Source organism: Rhinolophus hipposideros, assembly GCF_964194185.1.
Source record: "Rhinolophus hipposideros genome assembly, chromosome: 19".
In the NCBI taxonomy this organism is placed as follows: Eukaryota; Metazoa; Chordata; class Mammalia; order Chiroptera; family Rhinolophidae; genus Rhinolophus; species Rhinolophus hipposideros.
Window position 1 is genome coordinate 44,154,368 of NC_138065.1, and position 20,682 is coordinate 44,175,049.

A 20,682-nucleotide genomic window follows, 5' to 3' on the forward strand; every position below is an offset into this window, starting at 1 on the left:
TTGCCTCATTCAGATTTGAGACTGGGCTATTAAAACTTATTTCCAACTAATACACTGCTTCTCAACCTGTTTTTAAAAACATATAAACTAGGGAAGAACCACACTGGCCTTATCCAAATGTCCTGAGAACACAACCAGCATCCACTAATCTACAAATAATCTGTAAAGATATAAAGAATTTCGTCTTCAATGCCTTCCCTCCAGCGTCACCTGCGGTATCTTTCAGCTTGTTTTGATATCTGTAAAACTCCAGAGATTAGTTCTTGTACTGGGAAATGATCTCCCTTTTTCCTCCCTCATCGGGGCTCATACACTAAATTTGCCGCTGGCTGAGGATTTACCTGAACCAAAGGGAAGAGTATGGGCTTGAGAACCAGTGGCTGAGTCACATCGTGGTGGGGCAGAGTTGGCAAGATGCTGTGGCACAGCCATCCTGCTTTTCCTGTGCCCAAACGAGGTTTCAGCCTTATCAAGGCTCCAGGCAGCTGTTTCCAGGCGATCAGATTACGTGAGATTTGCCATCCCTGCCATAAAAGAAAGAAGCAGCACGTTCACTTTCAAACACATTTTTTTTTTCCTATTTAACAAGTATAAATGGGGGCTGCAGCATTCATGTCCAATTTCTTAGTGTTTCCCGTCATCCCTAGCTGTGGTTGCTTTTGCATTTGTTTCTTAGGGATGTTGAAAAATGTGCCTTATTCAAATGAGTTGTCTGGTGTTACCAAAAAAAAAAAAAAAATCTTAAGTTTTCTCAGTTGACTGATTCTTGATTATAGTTCCAAAAAAACAAATTTAGAGAATTGGGCATGTGGTCATTGATGGTGGGAAAGGAGACGGCCCTCATTTAGCAATAAACTCAAGAGCCCCAGAATGCTGTGAAGGCCAGGCAGCCTTGTGGCCTTCAGTGAAGTGACATGGTGCAGACGCAATTTCTAGAATCTATTGCCCATCTCACTGAGCGTTCTTCAGGTGCTACCAGCCCTACTAACGAGGCTTCCTGAGTAGGAGGGAGAGTAGGGCTGAACGTAGAGCCCTGGGACTTGCTTCCAATTTGGAGTGTGCTGATAGAAAATGCGTTTCTTAAGTGTGGACATTGTTCACTTGTGTATTGGGAGTGGGAGAGTCCAGACTGCATGAAGAATTCTGCCTTAGAATGTTGCCAAACCAGAATCAGAGAGCAGAGCCATCTGAATACTCATCTTAGCCCCTCTACCCACTTCTGGCTTTCTGCCCCCATTAGTCTGTACAACCCACCTATTCACATACTTCATTAATTAGTTTTCTACCACACCTGAATTCAGTTTTGAAAATCTGATTTATTTTTGCAGTTCAGAAAAGTACTAATTCTCAAGAAGCTGCATATCTTGACATACAAGCTTTTAGTGAAATGAGCTCAAGTCAAAGGGTAAGGTGAGCCCGAAGGTGAAGAACAAATGATTTCCCAATACTCATTCCAAGCACCCACAGTAGGTCTCCTGCAGCAGCCTCCTTTCTTTGCAGACTGACTGGCTGCAAACTGCACAGAGCACTGTGCTGGGGGCCGGGATGATGCAGTGGTGAAACCACCCTCCACGAACAGTCTGTCTATCCAGGACGATAAAGGACACGCTGACCACCAACCTAGAACGTCACTGTCACAGAGGTAGCGAGAGGAACCAGAAAAGGGAGCGGTCTCTTCAAGGGGTGGCCCAGGAGGGGAAAAGGCTTGAAGCATAGGCAAAATTGGGGCTGGTGGAGATGGGTGTGTGGGGTCAGAGTTATAATGGAAAAGTCATCCCACGTGGGATGAATGTGATGGGGGAAATTCCTGTTGTTTTTCTAACTTTTTTGGGGGGCGGGGGGCGGAGCCGTGGACCCTTTCTGGATACCTGACACACACATGCATTTACACTGAAATCCTATGGGTTCACAGACCTCATGTGCATTCACACATTGGTTTGGTTGAGGTCCCTGTGCAGAGCCTGGGGTGTGTCTGGCTTTCCTTCCCCTGCCCTTCTGTGGCCAGCGCTCCACCGCTGTGGCAGTCTGGAGACCGTGAGGGGAAAGGTTGCTGCTCAGTGGAGCCGGCCCAGTGCAGTGAAGTCTGCTGTTGAGCTGGCTCCCGGGGCTGAGGGAGTGGGCGGTTCTGCCTGAGGCCTCTGCCTTCCATCCTGTGGACGGGGCGCAGCTAAGGACCTGATGTGCTCACAGCAGGGAGGAAGGGGGCCAGGCCTCCGAGCTGCCCACCCTACCACTGTGACTCTCAGCCCCCTGGGCCTTGCATCTCCCAGCTGGTTCAGTCTCTCCACTCTATAAATCCTCTTTCTTTTCATCCTAAAACAGGCTGCCTGCTCAGGCCTCCCTTCACCTTTCCCCCAGAACAGGCTGCAAAGCTACATTCCAACCCTTTTATCTTTGGAGTTTCCTTGAAGCCAGTATATGCTTAAGACATTTCGTGGGAGAAGGGAAGAGAGGATTCCTCACCACCCTGCCTCCCTGCAGGCTTCCAGAACCCCACCCTCTGGCAGGACTGACAGGGTGAGCCTACCTCAAAACCTGGTTTAATACAACATGAACACATAGCTGTTAAAAATAATTAAAACATGAATGGTTATAGAGTTTCTATTTGGGGTGATGAAAAAGCTTTGGAAACATAGTGGTGATGGTTACACAACATTGTGAATGGAATGCCACCTCACAACACTTAGCATTGGAAATTTTAGGTTATATGTATTTTACCACAAGCAAAAAAATTGTTTTTTATTTCTACAGTACGAACCTATGTTGGCTGATACTGTTTGCCCACTAGGCTTCTGCCCATTGTCCGTGTGGGAGAAAACTGCTCCACACTTGTAACCTAGAAGACCCTTTGCTTGTGGAGAGCCCCTGAGAGGCCCAATGGCAGTTGTGTCCCAGCCCCAGAGCCGGAAGGATTTCAGATAGAGCAGCATGTTGAGAAATGATGACAGGCACAGGTGGCTGCTGTGAGACACCGTGGCACCTCACAGTTAAGGATCAGAGAAGTGGCCTCTGCAGGCTTCCCCCGAGGGCCCTGCTCACAGCCTGAGCACGTGCCCCTTGTGTGACTCTACAGGGCACTCTCTATCCGCAGGCACAGTTTGGGTATAATTTAACTCAGATAAATATCTTTTCGAAATGTAGAGTCACACACATCAAAATAATATAACAAGGCATACATGGAAAAGCTTTGTTTTAGCCCCCATCTCATTGATTCTCCACTCCCTCCCAATTTTCCTTATTTTATTTTAATTTTTTTTTTTTAGGTATCCTTCCAATGTCTGTCTCAGGCACATTTTATTTAAAAATTTTTTTTTCGTGCACATTTTATATTACCACTTTTTCCCCTTAATTAAAATCCTCAATTCTTCATTTTTTTTCTTCGGGTTCCTCTTCATTCATTGTCACCAGCTCATGACTTCCCCTCAGATGGGGGCCTAGGGGCCGGGTGAGGTGGAAGGGAGGCAGAGGCGAGGGAAGGATGAGGGGCTGGTGAGCCCCTCAGTAAGCAGGGGTCTAGGGACTGGACTCTCCTGATCCCTCTGGATCCCTTTGGTCGGAATCTTTATGCTGGGAGAAAGACTTCAGAGGCTGTGAGAGGGTCAGGCCTCGGCTTTAACGTCAGGATGTTTAATTAGACCCAGGGGAACAGTCCTTTGTTAGGAAGAAGGATGCAATTCCCAATGGGTAGAAAACCTCTGGTCCAAGGTGAAACCCAGCCCAGGAGGATACATGGATACCAGGAAGGGTTGGAGGGGAGCCAGGACCTGGCTGGTACCTGCAGGCCAGCACTGGAACTCTGCATTCCTCCAAGTGAATGAGGTAGGAACCGTGGCCAGGGCCGGATGAACCGTGTCATCGTCTGTGGAGACTTGGAGGGGAAGGCGATCTCACATGCCCAGTGTGAGCTGGCACGAAGCCTCTGGACCTTGACTCCTGTGAAGACCAAAATAGTCCTGCCCCCGGCGGGGAGCAGGCCTGGGAGGCAGTGAGTCTGGGGGGCAGGGCTGCACACCTACCTCTCAACTCCTAGCTGTGGCTGGGGTTCCTTGCTGCTGCTGCTGCTGCTGCTGCTGCTGGTGTGTGTGTGTAGAATGGGTGACACGTGGCAGGTAGTTGATGACAGGCTAGGGAGGAAGCGGGGAGCCAAGTGCTTCCCTGGAGGCCTTGGCAAATTCTCCCCCAGTGATACACCATCTTTGGAAAAGAAGCTCCTGGGGAAGTAGGTTTGCCTGCGACAGTGGAGGGCAGTCTTCTGGAGAAGGGGGGTGCTGGACTGCTCACGCCAGGCAGCCCGCTGCCCACCCAGCTGTAGTCAGGGCCCTGAGGTGGGGAGAGAGTGTGTGTGTCTCCCTCATACACACTCCCGGGAACACACACGGACCCACCCTCACTCTCATCCTCCCCAAATTCTCCCTTTCACACATACAGCTATTTCCTGGTCCTCTGGGCCCCACTCCACACTGCTCCAGTCTCTGCCACCATGGGAGCTAAGGATCTGGTCCCCACACTCTCTGCTCTTCTCTCCCTTCCCAACATTCAGGGGCTGGTTGTGTGACACGTTGGGTCTCCTCAGATTCAGAGAGTTGGTGATTGAACCCAAGCTACAGGTGGGGACACCTTGGGCCTGGACAACGAGGTGGGGGTGGGGGTCCCTGGTAACTCCACTTCCTGTCCCCTTTCCCAACAAACAACACACCCTCCCTGGATGTGAGCTCTGAGGCCAGGGTGGGGGGGCCACATGGTGGAGGGCATTTGTTAGCGTGGAAGCAGGAAGGGAGAGGAAGCTGGTAGATTTTTTAATGTTGAAAATTAAAACAATTAAAATGTTGAAAATTTTCATCTGGGTGATGAAAAGGAGTCGTCACTCTTAAATCCATGCCCAGCTGACCCCTCCCCAGGTGAAGAACGGAAGACCCTGTGGGATTTCTACTTCAAACTCCTTATTTATTGACATTTGCTTGGTTGTGACTCCAAGTTACCAAAGATGCAGGACAAGAAATCTGCAGCAGGGGCAATGAGTGGAGGTGGAGACGAGATGGTGGAGAGGACAGGGTGGCCCCAGACTTCCCTCTTCCTGTTCAGAGTGCAGTTTGGAGAGTGTCCATAGCTAAAAAGTGCAGTGCAGTCGAGGGTGGGGACCATCCTCTTCCACAGGTCAGGCCCTCACAGCTACGGAGAGGTGGGTGGACAATCTTGAGCCTATGCCCTGAGCAACGTGGGGCTGTGTGGGGCAGAGCAGTGGCCCACCATTTCTCCAATGCCCCAAACCTAGATTTTCATTCATGGGTTGACAGGATTTAGGCTGGGAAAGCTATAGGAAGGGACAGGACTGCACAAGAGGCTTTCCACTCGGAGACCCCAACAAATCAGGCATTGAGAAGCAGGTGACAGTTGATCAGATTGTCTTGATTTCTGTAAAGGCGAGAGGTACAATGACACTGTTATTCTTTGATGAAGGAGGGACAGCCCCTGCTGGGGTTGATTGGCTATGGAAGTCCAGGGCAGCAAGGCACTGGTTGTCAGGAGGCGGTGAGAGCTGCCAGGCCCAGCAGCTCATGTCACTGGGTGCACTTGGCCCAGCAAGGGCTGGTGGTGGGATGGGGTATGTTAGAGCCGCTGTCCTACGCTGGCCCTTCCAGACTCGGACACAGGTCTCCTTACAGCTGCCTAGAGCTGCCAGCTGTATGAAGACCAATGTTACCATTTGAGGCCACTCAGTGGGAGAGTTAGACAAACACGTGCTTTTCACCAGGACTAGTCCTGTGTTTTACTGTGGTCTTTCGTCCCTTAGCACGCATCCCTGCACACAGGATCAGGCCGCTGGCAAGCGCACCCAGCCCCACAGGACCACGTGGCATGGCGGGCAGGTCTTTTCAGGTAGTCCAGGCGTCGTGGAGCACTCAAGGACCCTTCGAGGCCACCTAGGCAAGTCTCATTTTCCTGGAGAAAATGGGGTCGCAGAGAAGATAAGTGACTGGTCCTAGAGCTAATGAGTGACCAAAGTGTGACCAGACCCCAGGTCCTCTGGTCCCAATGGGCCTTAATTACAGATTGGGATGTAGGGTGACACGAGCCTGAACAGCGTGAAGCAAAGGTGAGAATGCTCTTCCCTCTCCCTTCAGCAGAGGGGCCAGCTCCTTCCCTGCCATGCCCTCAGGGGCATTCAGTGACTCAGGAGAGGGTGGGGGCAGGTGGCGGGGCAGCCTTGGAAGAGGGGCGGCCATCCCTTGCTACAGAGGCAACTGGAAAACTTATCAGATGCGTTCCCTCACATAGCGTAAGGCCAGGGCTGAGTTATACGTGGGAAGCGGGCGCTGGACCTGGGGCTAGAGTGAGACAGCAGTCAACAGGCGTCCCCGAGACTGGGAGTGGGGCGAGGAGGGCGGCAGCCAGTGGGATGCGACTAAGTCAGCTCCTCCAGGCCTCAGGAGCCAGGGCCGCTGTCCCCGGTGGAGTGAGGGGTCCATGTCTACTGCATCATGGCTGGATGCCCGAGTAGTATGCCCTAGAGGGGCTGGCATGACAGCATCGTCCCATGCGAGACTCCCCAGGCTCTTCCTGTATGGGAATTGGCCACTTACTCACTTTTCCCTCATGCTGTCCGGGGGGTCAGATTTTTCTTTCTAGTTACGACATCAGAGAGCCTTCCACTCTGCAGCTCCTGGTGTGTGCTGGTGGTGACAGGTGTGTGCACACACCTGAGACATGTGCACACACTAGCTCTCGCAGGACTGTATCCACACACACCACTCAGTGCTGTCAGCCACAGCCCGAGACCACCAGCGGGAGCTCACGCGCTAAGCTACGTGAACTCTACTAACAAAACCTGAAAAAGGCGCTCAGCCAGGCAGCTGGTTCCCGAGGCAAAGAAAGATGATTTAGGGGGAGACAAGGTCACACAGTCACTTTTTGATGCTTTCCCCACAAATAACCTTACACCACCAAAGCCAACTAAATGTGTTCCACGAGGAAGGGGCAAAAACAGCTGTGATGTCTTTAGGAATCAGATCCACCTGGGAGTAGCTACGGAACCTGCTGTCTCTGTGAGAACCAAAATACAAAACTACATTATGAACTGACTCTTGGATTCGTTTCAGCCAGCAAGTCCTGCAGAGGTCTCTTGCACACCCTCCTCGACCTTCTCAAATTCTGCAGTGCCTTAGCCCTTCCCTTTCCCCCTGCCCCATGTTCCCCTTTCTTCTTTCATTCCCCAAGGATTCGGGAGGCCTAACTTGCCCTCGTCTCAAAATCTGGCAAAGCTGGGGGAGTGAAGGAAGTACAAGGGGTCTGTGAGTGCTAGGAGCCAGCCAGAGCAATGTCCCAACAGAAAAACTGGCAAAGCTGCCAACCCAACCTGTCAGGCTCCACCTCCGGGCCAGGGGACCAGGACCTGCCTGGTTCTCAATGCATCCAATGGCTTGAATCCTGGTGAACCTTCCACTGTGAGGCAAGAAAAGTCAAAGAAATGGAGACAGTCCCTGGGGGATACTGCAGGGGGCACCGATGGCTCCACTGCTTCTGCTGGGGCAGCAGCGTTGGTGTGTGTGGGGGTGTGGGGTGAGAGGGGTTACACGTCTGTACTAATAGCCCTTGGATTGGTGAAGGCCTCACGCCCAGAGCCAGGCCACGTCACCGGGTAACTATGGGGTGCTGCCAATTGGAGGGACGGGAGTCCCCCTTCCTTGTAGTATGTGGGGGCGAAGGACAGCCTCTCGCTTCCGCCCCCATTGGGCACCATGTCAGCTGTCCGTATGTAAAAGGGGGAGCTATATGGAGAGCAGGTGGTGAGGTGGCGGGCTGCCACCCCGCACGGCTGGCCACAGGGCTCGCTGGTGCCAGGTGCCAGGCTGCCTCTGCCATCCAGGGCTTGGGAGCTGCAGGCATTGCAGGGGGGGCCTCTGGAGGGTGTGGGCGGGTCGCGCTCCTCCTCCTCGTTGTCGTCCGCATCCTCAGCTCCGCTCTTCTTGCAGCAGTAATACTGAGGGGACAGTAGGGGGCACCTGAGGGCTGACGGCCCCCTCTGAGCGCACGGGCACCCACGCCCCCCTCTTTGTGGGTGCTGAGGCCCAAACTCCACACCAGTGGCCACACTCTGCAAGTGTAGACTCCCAGCCTTGCCAGCTTTGCCTCTTCCTCCCCCTACTTCCTAGTGCATTAATTCTGGGCCATGGTTCCGAGGCAGGTAGGCAGAGAGGCGGGACACGCAAATCATAGTGGGGACAGGGCAGGGGCGGCTGTGAGCAGCTTTCAGTCTCCCTAGAATGGTGCCCTTCCTACCACTCTGAAATCTCCGCCGTGCAGGAAACACAACACAGGAAGCCAGTATCCTCCCAGCACCCCCTCTTTGGGTGGGGGATGCCCAGATCTCTTCTGATCGCTTCCCAACTCCCAGGCCCCTTGACTTACGCCTCCCACATTCCATGGCTTTGAGCTTTGTCACCCCGAAAAGAGGGCCTATAGTTTCCGCCCCAATGGGTCAGTGGTTTGCTGGTGGCCTCGGGCCACAGGCTGGGGGACTGACCTGGAGCCTACAGTAGCAGAGGACAGCAATGATGCAGAGGAGAATGACCGTAGCTAGGATTCCGCCAGTGATCACAACTGTTCCCGCTGTCATCCGCCCGATGCCCCATCCAACTCTGCAAGGAAATGCACAGAGAGGTGAGGGGCAGTCAGGCTGCCACACTGGGCGCGGGGCAGGGAGCCCTCCTGAAACTGTCTGCACAGCTGGAGGTAGGGAGGGCCCCAGCCCTGGGGTACCAGGGGCTTCTGGAACCAGAGGGTGGCTGTGGCCTGAGCGGGCGTACAGCTCCTGGAGGTGGATAGAAGAGAAGATGCAGAGTGCTTCCTGTTTCTACCCAGTTTCAAAGGTTCTAGCTGTCTTTCCCCTTTAATTCTCTTCTCCTTCCCCTCTCCCCCTCCACCCATGGCTTCAAGACACAGAGAAAAACAGCTTCTGTTTACTGCACGTGTGAAGCACGGCGCTCGGCATTCCGCTGGATATCTCAGTCAACCCTCAAAACGACACACTGCTCACAAAGCACCTCGCGCTGCTGTGTTCACCTGGTGGAAGCAGCACCTTTTTCTTCACCCCAAGACACCACCTGCTCTTCACTAGGTGCTCCTATAACACCACGTGCTCCCTGGCCCTGCCTCTAAGCCACTCAAAGGTGCTCGCAGTGCGGTCTGTGGATCGGGTTAGCGACGCGGTATCTCCGACCCCACCACAGGCCTAATGAGGCAGAATCTGCAATTTGACAGGGTCCCAGGTGATTAATTAGCATAGTAGAGCTTGACAAGGCTTTGGGTGCTCCCCTAAGAATCCTAAAAGCTGAGGGAGAGCTTATCAGGTAGACACAGTGGAGAGGGCAGGAGTGTGAAAAAACATGGGGTTCTCGAACCTGTAGGAATCTGGAAAGGCCAGGACCGGACGGGGGAGGAACGAAGGGGAGGAATGAAGCTGGAGAGGCTGTAAGTCAGGCAAGGACATGGGCTTAACCCTCTTGGAGAAGATGGGGTTCCTGAAGAGCTTTCGGCAGGGGAGTGCATGATCTCGCTTTCTCTGGCTATTTAAATCCTGCCCATCTTTCGAGGCTCTGAGAAACCATCCCCGACTGCCCCCACTGTGACGTTCTCTCTCCTTCTGGACTCCATCGGCAATGCCTTTCCACCTTTCAAACTCTGTCTTGGTAGGACGCTTGTCAACTTTCATGTGTGAACATCTTGACTCCTCCACTAAATTATGAATCCTCTGAGGTTAAGCAGCTGTGTCTTATACTGTTTCCTATCCCCCTGTAGCATTATACTCAGTGCCAGGCACACAGCGAGTACTTAATAAAAAGTTTGTGCATCATCTCCCGGTTATTTCTTGCACAGGCCTGGCAGTTATGGCTCTGATCTACCACCAGGGGGCAGCAAGTCGTACCTCTCAGCTCACCTCACATCTGCAGACTTGAGCATCACAGTTTGAGACAGATACGACTGCCCAGGTACGTGGTAGGTCGTGCTTTAGGGGTTCACTGGGCATTTGGTGGGGGATGAAGCTCAGTTCTGGCAGGATGTATGTGCCTCCACTAAAACACCATCCCTCCTTCCCCTGCTTCCCGGCATGCTCACCACTGAGGGCTGCTTACAGCCAGAGAGGCCTATGGAGTGACCTGAAGTTGGGGGAGGTGGCAGTGACCCACTCTGCTGAAAGTCTCAGACTAGTCCCCTGGGATGTGCCTAGCTTGTGTTAGGAGACAGGGAATTATGAAGCCACATAAGAACAGTGCCCTCCTCCTCTTGCCCTCCCCTCTTTCAGTACCATAAAGGCTGTACAGCAGAAATGGCCGGGAAATGGGGGTGGGACATGGCAACGCAGGCAGAGTCAAGGGTCTGAAGGCCCATTTGAGCCCCAATTGTGCCACTTAGCACCCAACCCAGCTTGCAAACTGACCACCTTTCCCCCTTGTGAAAGGGAGATTAACCAAAAACTCAGTTTACAGGTATGATTGTGAGCAAAAAGTGAGATTCACATATACGAGGGCCCCTTGTAAACGAAAAGATCCTTCAAACATGGTGATCTGTGGAGAGAAGGAAGGCCCACACATTTTGTGGCTGTTAAGTCTGCCTTACACTCACAAACCAAGAGGGCACACGTAAAGGGCATGCAGTGATTAGCCAGGTCCCAGCCAGATTCCGAGGCCCAGTACTAATGGTACAATTTAGCATTTAAATTCCCACATCCAGCGGCTCTCTATTATTTAAGGTGGGCTCATTTTCTCTTTACCACTAGAAGCAAATAATAACAGTAACTCGGCGCATGTCAACAGCACCCTACAGTTCACAACATGTTTCCATTTATGTCCCTTCCTGTGATGGGCAGGCTCTAAGGTGGCCCCCAATGAATCCTGCCTCCTGGTGGTCATGCCTTCTACTCCCCTTGCCTCCCCTCGAGGGGCGGTAAGACCTGTGACTTGCTTTTACCCAACAGAATACAGCAAAAGTGATGGGATGTCACTTCTGAGAATAGATTATTTAACATTCCGACTTCCCTCTTGCTTGCCAACTCTCTCTCTCGCTGGTTTTGATGCAGCAAGTTGCCATGTTGGGAAGGCCCAGGTGACAAGGACCTGAATGTGGCCTCTGGCCCTCACACCACTAGACACAGGTATTGAGGCCCTCAATCCAGCAGCCCAAAAGGAACTGAACAATCACATAAGTGAGAGTGGAAGTGGATCTTCCCCAGTTGAGCTTTCGAGTGAAAATGCAACCCCAGTAGATACCCTGAATGCAGCCTCATGTTGGATCCGGAAGCAGTGGACCCAGCTAACCAGGCCTGATTCCCGAGGAAGTGTGGGATCCTCAGTGTGTGTTGTTACACGCTGCTCAGTTTATAGTGATGTATTATGCAGCAAAAGAGAACATCTACTTTGAACCATACAAAAACCCACATGCAGGAGGGCAAGTCAGACCATTAAACGATGTGCCTAGTCATACAATAGCACGTGCCTGAGTCAGGACCCCAGGGCCAGGGCCATGCAGTTTCCATCACACCAGCTGCCCCCTGATTAGCTTCCTGAGGACAGGAGAAAGAGGTCCCCATGTTCCCTCCCAGGGTCTAGCAGATCTGAACAGAATGGATTCAGTGGTGACCAACTCAAGGATTGAGGTCCACCTGCTCAGAGAGGACAAACCTGCTGCCAACCAAAGACACCCGGGACACATCTCTGTGACCACGACTCTGGAGCTCCCTGCCCACCAACACCTTCCCCACCCAGGGCCCAGACATCTTTTTCTGGGGGGAAAAGGGTTGGCCTGTGCCTTACATTTATGTGAAACAGCTGAGGCAGCAACGGTTCAGTCACACAGGCCGTCATGGGGCTGCGTCATGGCCAAGGGCGTCAGTGCCTGCCAGAGAAGAGAGGGAAGGTCAGTGAGAGCTGGAGGGGGAGCTAAGATGACAGACAGGCTTGTGCTGGCACCTGGTTGTGACCCCAAGACTCGGCAGTGCTCATCCCCAAAGGGGCTTGTTTCTTGACCTCTTGACGTGAGTGCTCATCCCCAAAGGGCGGCCCTGGTCTCTGAGGCCCCCCGCCTAAGAACCTGAGGATGGACTCGGAGGCCACCTCCTCTCCCATCCTTGTTTCCTTCTCGCAGTGCTGCTGTCCAGAAGAACCCTCTGCCCAACGCAAGGCAACGCTGGATAGGAGGATAGGAGCCTCTGCCGTTTTGGGAAGTGAGGCTCCGTGGCGGGCAGGGAGTCTGGCTGCCCCTGTAATGTGCCACTGGAGAATTCCGACCTGCCCGGAGTCAGGTGTGTCCGTGCTGCGCGCATGGCTGGTCCCTTCTCTCTTGATGGCCCCACATACCTCTTTCCCTCACCCTTCCCCATTCTCTCCTGGGCCTGCCCATATTCCCAGTACCCAGTGCGGTACACCCTTTCCCCTTTCTCCAACATTCTGACTTCCCTCAGGCTTGCATGCCAACTAGACAGTCAGGTGAACAAGTTGGACAAGATGATAAGATCGTCAGGTGTTGACAAGATGACCGTGCTGCCGTGCAGATGGAGGAGAGGGAGACAGGACCCAGCTGAACGGTTAGGAACCCAGTGTAGGCTAATTACTGGGGGTTCCCTTCAAACCCAAATTCTTTAACTATCTGTTCAACATGATTTAGAGGAGAGTCTGGGTCCTACACTGGGAATGGGGTGTGGGAAGAGGAGGGACACAGCCTGGTGGTGATGCCCCGCCCTGCCCCTGGTCCCGAGGAGGGCAGGCCCCACTGGTGTGTGTGTCTGACTGGGGAGGGGACCCAACCATTAACCAGATCCACAGAGCCACCTTCTGTGGGGACAGCGCGGAGCACCTCCAGGTTCTCTGCCTCGGCCAGAAGCTGGAAGTTGAAGGACAGACCCTAAAGAGCATGCCTGAAGGACTGCGGCTCGCTCATCTGAGTTCAGCAGGTCTCAGGGGCCGAGTTCCGGGACAAGTTGAGAAGGCAGATGGGCACTTACAGTTGCCTGTCCCTGCCTTCACCTCCCTTCTAGATTTAGCCCCCAATACTGCCTTCAGGTCCCTCAGTGACTTCACTGCTCTGAGGCACGGTCACCTCCCTGCCTGGCAAAGGCTGGCAGGAAATGCCAGCCGCAACTGGCACCAGCTCATGTAATTAATGATTGGCTGTCCCCTGATCCCTGCTCGGCCCCCTTAGGAACACAGGTTAATTAAGTGGGGCCTAAGCTTTGGCTGCTCTCAATTTCCTCTGATGCAATTAAGCCTCCTACACTCATGCATTTACTCATGAAATTGACACAGCAGGTTAGCAGCCCTGGAGAAGAGGAAGTTTTTTCCTTGTTACCTGTCTTCCTGGACAGCAGTCCTCAGGCAAGGCTGGCAGAGGGGACGGGAGGAAGGGGCTCCTTTCACTTTGACTGGCCTTCTGGCCACTTCCAAGCCCTGACCCCAGGATGAGGGTGTGAAGGGTTGGTGGTTAGATGGGTTCCTTTGCCCCAAATGAGCAACTGCAGCCATAAAGAGCCCTGTGCTGTTTGAAAAGGGGCCTAAGAAATACAAGGAAGCTTTGCTAATCATCCAGAGAAAAAAGAAAGAAACTCAGTGTAATAATGGGCAACGGACAGGTGGCTTATGAAAGAGGGAACCCAAACACTAACAAGACAATGAAGAGATGCCCACATTCATTAGTAATCCAAGAACTGCAAATTGAAACCACAACGAACTATCACTCCACATCGGTAGGACTGGCAGAAAATGAAGAAGCTGGATAATTCCAAGTGCTGGAGCAGATGTGGGAATCTAGGGGCACTGCGGGTGGGGGTGTAACTGGGGCAGCCGTTGAGGGAGAGACTGGGCACTATGTGGTCATTTTAAGTTCACACATAAACATCATGAAACATCAATTCTGCTCCTGGGTCTATGTCCCCCAACTTTCTCAATACACCCATAAGGGGTCATGAGAGAAGATGTCCATCACGGTGTTGTGTATGGTGGCCGGGGATTGAAAGCAAGCTTGGTGATCATCACCGGGAGTGGAGGGTAAAATCAGGGAAATGCACACCTCAGAGGATAGCGCAACAGTTGAAAGCAACTGACCAGATGGACCACAGGAACCCATAGCAACAAGAATAAACCGTAGGGAAGTGAAATAAACAAACAGTGCTACGTGGGAAAAAAAGACAAAAGACCCAGAATGAGGTGCCTAATACTGCTTACGTAAATGTGAGACATCAGCATACAGATCAACAATTCATATTTTCAAGAACTCATACGCAAACCAAAACAAAACCCTAAGTTCACAGATGCAGAGAATAGATTGGTGGTTGCCAGAGATGGGGGGTGAGGGGATGGGAGAAATGGGCGAAGGGGGTCAAAAGGTACAAATTTCCACTAATAAAATAATAAGTCCCGGGGATGTCACGTACAGTATGGGGACTGTAGTTAGTAATACTGAATTGCAGATCTGAAAGTTGCTGAGAGAGTAGATCTTAAAAGCTCTTTCAAGAAAAGTAATTTTTTTTTCAACTGTGAAACATGAAGGATGTGAACCGGACTTACTGTGGTGATCGTTTCACAATATATAAATATCAAATAATTATGTTGTACATCTGAAACTAAGATAATGCACATCAACGGTACCTCAAGAAACAAAACAAAACCAAAAAGACATATCAAAAAGTGGATACACATTAAACATGGTAGAATGGCTGACTATGGAAAGAGGGGAACGAGAAGGGGAGTAAGAATAAAAGAGGAAACAATAAATAAAACAAGAGAGGGGCTCCACACAGACCACTGATGAATGATAATGTGAAGCATCTGAGAAGTAATACTGAGTATAATTAACCTTCTGCATCTGAGGTCCAACTCAAAGAAAAAACAAAGGGAGCTCTCACTGCTACCAGGGAGCCTTGACTTAATGCCGCACGTTTCTATTCGCCCTTCCCATTTGTCCTCAGGTAACTGTATCTGTTGATTCACTGCTGTCCTGTGGGTGTACTTTGCTTCCTTCGGTAGATTACAGCCCATCTGTGGTCACAGACTGGGACAGCTCCACTCCACCTGCTTCGTGCTCTGCAGTCTCCACGCTGGACTGCGGGTGTGATGGCAAAGTTGTTTAGTGTGTATGTTGTCTGTCCCTGGTCTCTTCCGCTGTGGATAGTGGAAAGGGGACTAGGCTAGGGCACATCATTTGGGTGTAAATTCTACTTTCCATACTCATTACTTGGGTGACATGGGACAAGTAATGATTTCCTTGAGGTTCATCTGCAACACGCGGGTCAATGACACACCTTCCCTTTCAGGGTGAGGAGAGTGGGAAAGGGGGGCTTATTTAAAATTCAAAGTCCTGTTCCAAGGACCCAGGGTCCTTGCAGTCTTCTGTGCTGTGAACAGAAGAAATGGCCCCTGCGTTCACTTGTCCCTTGGTGAGTTGGCTCTGCCCAAGGTTGGGAGTAGACCTGCTAAGGACAAGGCTTTTTCACCCAGAGATGGGACTTTAACGGGACTGCATTCCACACAAATAACGCCCTGTACTCAACAGTGAGAAAGAACACCTGTGTTAAGTCAGATGGTTTGGGGCCACCAATAGCCATTTAGTGTGTGTGGGGGGGCCTCTGCCATCTGCCAGGCGCCCAGTGGACCATTTACGACAGCAGAGCGCCTCCAGCTCCTGTGGCTGGTCTGCTGCTTCCTTCCAGAAGAACTTTCCTTCTGTTCATTTTGCCTTTCTTTTCTCTTTTATTTTTAATTAGTTTCATATGTACAAAACCATGTAACAGTTAGACATTTACACCCCTCACAAAGTGATAACCCCCTCCCCCAATCTACTACCCCTCTGACATCACACACAGCCATTACATTTCCACTGTCTCTATTCCTTATGCTGTACTCCACTTCTTGTGACCATCTATCTATCTATCTATCTAAAATTGTAGTTGACGTTCATTATTATTCAGCTTCAGCTGCAAGTGTACAGCACAGTGATCAGGCTCAGTCCCTGAAGTGGTCTCCCTAATAAGACAAGTGTCCATCGGACACCCTACCAAATCTTTACAACATTATTGATTATATGTTATATGCCCCAAACTGCACCCAGTTCCACAAAAGCCAGTTCTAAGCTTAAGAGAGCTAGGAAATGATATGTGAAAGATTAGTCTCTGACCTGTCTCACCAGGATCCCTTGAGATTTAATAAGACATCATTTAAAGCTGGGGTTTTCATCGTCCCCTAGTAGCATTAAGCCAGCTGTCCACATAATCTCTGCATAAGCATGTATGCATTCTTTTTCTCTTGTCTATGCCTCACACTCTCTTCACACACATACTTTTTCTGTATTCATGACAGAAGCCCATCCATTCATTATGTGCATGGATGATGAGATTTCCAATTTGTTGTGTAGCTTGTAGACTCTTGGAATTTTGGAAAGCGCAAATGGCTTTAAAATATGATGTCAATTAGGCTATATCTAACAAACTAGTTATGGTAACATATGTGGCATAAGGTGACCTTTATGTATTCCCTGCTATTGGGACATATAGAGAATGGACTGTGTCCAGGAAGGGCCTGGGGAGACTCAGAGCCAATCAGGTGAGCAACGATGGAGGAAACTGGTCTTGTTGAGCATGTCTAGGAGAAGATGTTGGGAAAAAAAATGGGAGGAGAGGTTATGATAACTTTTGTCAAATAACTGAAGACCCATTACTTGAAAGAAGGATTTGTTTTTATTCTGTCTTGCTGTTTCATAAAAATACATGACTCCACGCTTTCTTTTTAATGATATTCCCCTCCACCTCTCTCAAGTGCCACTTCCTCTGTGAAACTGAGGGCAGAGCCTCTACCTCAGGCTGCCAGCATCTAGCACACTACATTCTTCTTATTTAAAAAAAATTATTATATCTTTGTTTCATCCACTAGAGTCTGTTGCCTTTGAGGGCAGGAGCTGGGGCACATTTTTGTATTTCACCACCTCACACAGAGTAGATTTTCATTTATGTTTACAGAATGAATGAATGAATGAATGAATGTTTTTGGTAGGATCTTTTCCATATAAGATCTCTGTGAAGTGATGGGGATCATGACCAGCTCCATTTTATTGATGAGGTAACTGCGGCTCGGGGAGAACAGGTGACTCACGTTAAGGTCACACAACTAGTGAAGTGGTGTTGCAGACTGGTTCTCAGGTCTCCCTACTCGTATGTCAAATGCTAACCTCTTTCTGCCATGAGAGCACCTAGGCAACAACAATAAGCAAGCCACGCTTTATTGGCACTAATTATGCCCCGCCTGACTGGGCCTGGGCCTTCTGTTTAAGACATCGTGAATGGATTCACTGAGCACCTTCCAGTCAAGATGGCAGAGTAGGCAAATGCTGTGCTCACCTCCTCCCATGACCACATCAAAATGACAACTAATTTACAGAACAACGACCCTTGAGAAACACCTGAAGGCTAGCTGAACAGAATGCCTATAACTAAGAATATAAAGAAGAAGCCACGTGGAGACTGGTAGGAGGGGCAGGGATGTGAAACAGGCTGGTCCCCCACACACGTGTGGTGATGAAGAACGGGGAAGGATATTGCAGCTGTGGCGGTCCCCCTGAGGTGGGAGGACTCCCAGACCCAGACTGGGCACCCCAGCCTAGAGAACCAGTGAACCCCGGGAAGAGGAGCCCCACAACATCTGGCTGTGAAAATCAGTGGGGATTCTGTCAGGGTGAGACAGAGGGCTGCTGTACACCAGGCGCCCTCTTACAGGGCCCGAGAACAGACTCACTTGCTCACAAACACTTGCCCTAAGCTCCAGCGAAGGGACAGCAGCTCAAAAAGAGCCAGGGACACAGAGGGAGGAACCAAACTATCTGGCTTCAGTGTAAGGGTTGGAGTGGCAGCACTGCAGGCAGAAATGCTAATAGGTGCTATTGTTCCTTTGTTGAGACATCCCCCTCCCACAGCTTGCAGGAGCAGGGGGGCGCCATGGCTGAGCTCTCCATTAACTTGGCTGACACCATTTGCCCCACCCTGGTTATTCCCTGAGATCCTACCCTACGCAACTCATGCCTAGTCCGAACCTCTTCCAGCAACTTTTCTGCACAAGTGGCCTTTCTCAGTCCATGCTGTGGAATCTCCTAAAATATCTCAGAGATCCACAAATCCCAAACAAGCAGCAGCCGGCATGCCCTATACCTCTTGTGAAGAGGCCCCCAACCTGACACTAGTGGCAGCTTGTCTCAGTTTGCATAGCCTCTCCCAGGCACCTCCGAGCCCAGCACAGGTAGCTACTAACTTCAGATCCCTTTGTAATTCCTACCAGGTAGCCCCGGGTTGGGCACAGGCCATGGCTGACTTTGGCCTGCACTGGAGCCTCACCCAAGAGGTCCCAGAACTAACACACTCAGTGGACAGTTTCAGACCAAACCAGAGAACCATCTAAATAGCTCCACAAATGACACACCCAAGGGGTGGACTCGGGAGGCACCAGAGCCCTGAAAAAGTTCCATGGGGTCAACCCCCACATGATACCTCATCCAATGGAGTCATGGTTAGTCCTCACAGCCAGTCAGCCTGAGGGTCAATCCTACTCACTGATGGGCCAACAGCCATCAAGGTTCAAGGGAGACTGTGCCACTGGGCCCCACAGGACACCTACTACATTGGCCATCCTGCCACGCCTGGGAGACAGATCTACCTAATACATAGAAACAAACAGGGAGGCAGCCAAAATGGGGAGACAAAGACACATGTCCCACCTGAAAGAACAGGACAAGACTCCAGAAAAATAACGAAATGAAATGGAGGCAAGCAACCTCCCGGATACAGAGTTCAAAACACTGATAATAAGGATGCTCGATGAACTTAGGGAAAGAATAGATGAACTCAGCGAGAACTTACACAAAGAGAAAGAAACCATAAAAAAGATCCAGTCAGGAATGAAGAATACAATAAGTGAAATGAAGAACATATTAGATGGAATCAACAGCAGATTAGATAAAGCAAAGGATCAAATCAATGATTTGGAAGACAAGCAGAGGAACACACCCAATCGAAACAGCAAAAAGAAAAAAGAATTTTAAAAAATGAGACAGCTTAAGGGGCCTCTGGGACAACCTCAAGCAGAACAACCTTCTCATCATAAGGGTACCAGAAGGAGAACAGAGACAGCAGGGATTGAAAACCTATTTGAAGAAATAATGACGGAAAACTTCCCTAACCTGGTGAAGGAAATAGACATATAAGCCCAGAAGTGCAGAGAGTCCCAAACAAGCTGAAAACAAACAGGCCCACACCAAGACACATCATAACTAAAATGCCAAATGATTTCTCAACAGGAACTTTGCAGGCCAGAAGGGACTGGCATGAAATATTCAAAATGATAAAAGCAAGGATGTACAAACAAGATTACTCTACCCAGCAAGGTTATCATGTAGAATCAAAGGAGAGATAAAAAGCTTCCCAGATGTGAAAAAGCTACAGGAGTTAATCACCACCAAACCAGTATTACAAGAAATGTTAAAGGGATTTCTTTAAGAAAGAGAATAAAAAAAACACATAAATAATATGATTAAGAAAATGGCAATAACCACATATCTATCAATAATAACTTTCAGTGTAAATGGGTTAAATGCTCCAATCAAAAGACATAGGGTGGTTAAATGGATAGAAAAACAAGACCCATATATACGCTGCCTACATGAGACCCACTTCAGATAGAAAGACACACAAAAAATGAAAGTAAAGGGAGGGAACAAGATATTTCATGCCAATGCAAATGGAAAAAAACAACACTTGGGGTAGCAATACTTACATCAGACAGAATAGACTACAACGTCTATAGACAAAGAAGGACATTTCATAATGATAAAAGGAGCAATCCAACAAGAGGATTTAGCCCTTGTACACATTTACACACCCAATGTTGGGGCACCTAAATATATAAAGCAAATATTAACAGACATAGAGAGATAAAAAATGTACATACTATCCAAAGCAATCTATAGATTCAATGCAATCTCTATCAAAATATCACTGTCATTTTGCATGGAACTAGAACAAATCATTCTAAAATATAGACAGAACCACAGAAGACCTTGAATAGCCAAAGCGACTTTGAGAAAAAAGTAAGTTGGAGGTATCATGCTACCTGATATCAAACTATACTACAGGCCTATAGTAATCAAAACAGCATGGCATTGGCATAAAAACAGACACATAGATTAGTACAACAGAACAGAGAGCGCAGAAATAAACTCACGCCTATGTGGTCGATTAATCTATGACAGAGGAGGCAAGAATACACAGTGGGGTGAAGACAATCTCTTCTATAAATGGTATTGGGAAAACTGGACAGACATATGTAAAAAAAAATTAAACTAGACCACTTTCTTATACCATATACAAGAATAAACTCAAAATGGATTAAAGACTTAAATGGAAGACCCCAAACCATAAAACTTCCAGAAGAAAACATAGGCAGTAAATTCTTTGACATTTCTCTTGGTAATATTTTTTTTGGATATGTCTCCTTGGGCAAGGGAAACAAAAGAAAAAAATAAATGGGATTACATCAAACTAAAAAGTTTTTGCACAGCAAAAGAAACCATCAACAAGATGACCTACTAAATGGGAGAAGATATTCTCCAATAATACACTTAATAAAGGGTTAATACCCAAAATGTATAAAGAACTCATAT

The 20,682-nt window shown here is 49.7% G+C and overlaps 1 protein-coding gene across 4 annotated transcripts in view; it reads right to left on the reverse strand.

Annotated features, from left to right (window-relative positions):
- Positions 1-4,926: 4,926 nt before the first annotated feature.
- The window catches only part of FAM163A (family with sequence similarity 163 member A), a 54,229-nt gene continuing 38,473 nt past the window's right edge, over positions 4,927-20,682 (reverse strand). For 3 of the 4 annotated variants that reach the window (XM_081025886.1, XM_081025884.1, XM_081025885.1), the window contains exons 2-4: positions 11,808-11,889; positions 8,522-8,636; positions 4,927-7,978 (exon numbers count right to left, since the gene is read on the reverse strand). In XM_081025886.1, the coding sequence (XP_080882012.1) occupies positions 7,568-7,978; positions 8,522-8,614 (504 nt within the window). In that variant the 5' untranslated portion in view covers positions 8,615-8,636; positions 11,808-11,889 and the 3' untranslated portion in view covers positions 4,927-7,567. The remainder of the gene's footprint in view (positions 7,979-8,521; positions 8,637-11,807; positions 11,890-20,682) is intronic. The other variant, XM_081025887.1, reaches the window with a different exon arrangement.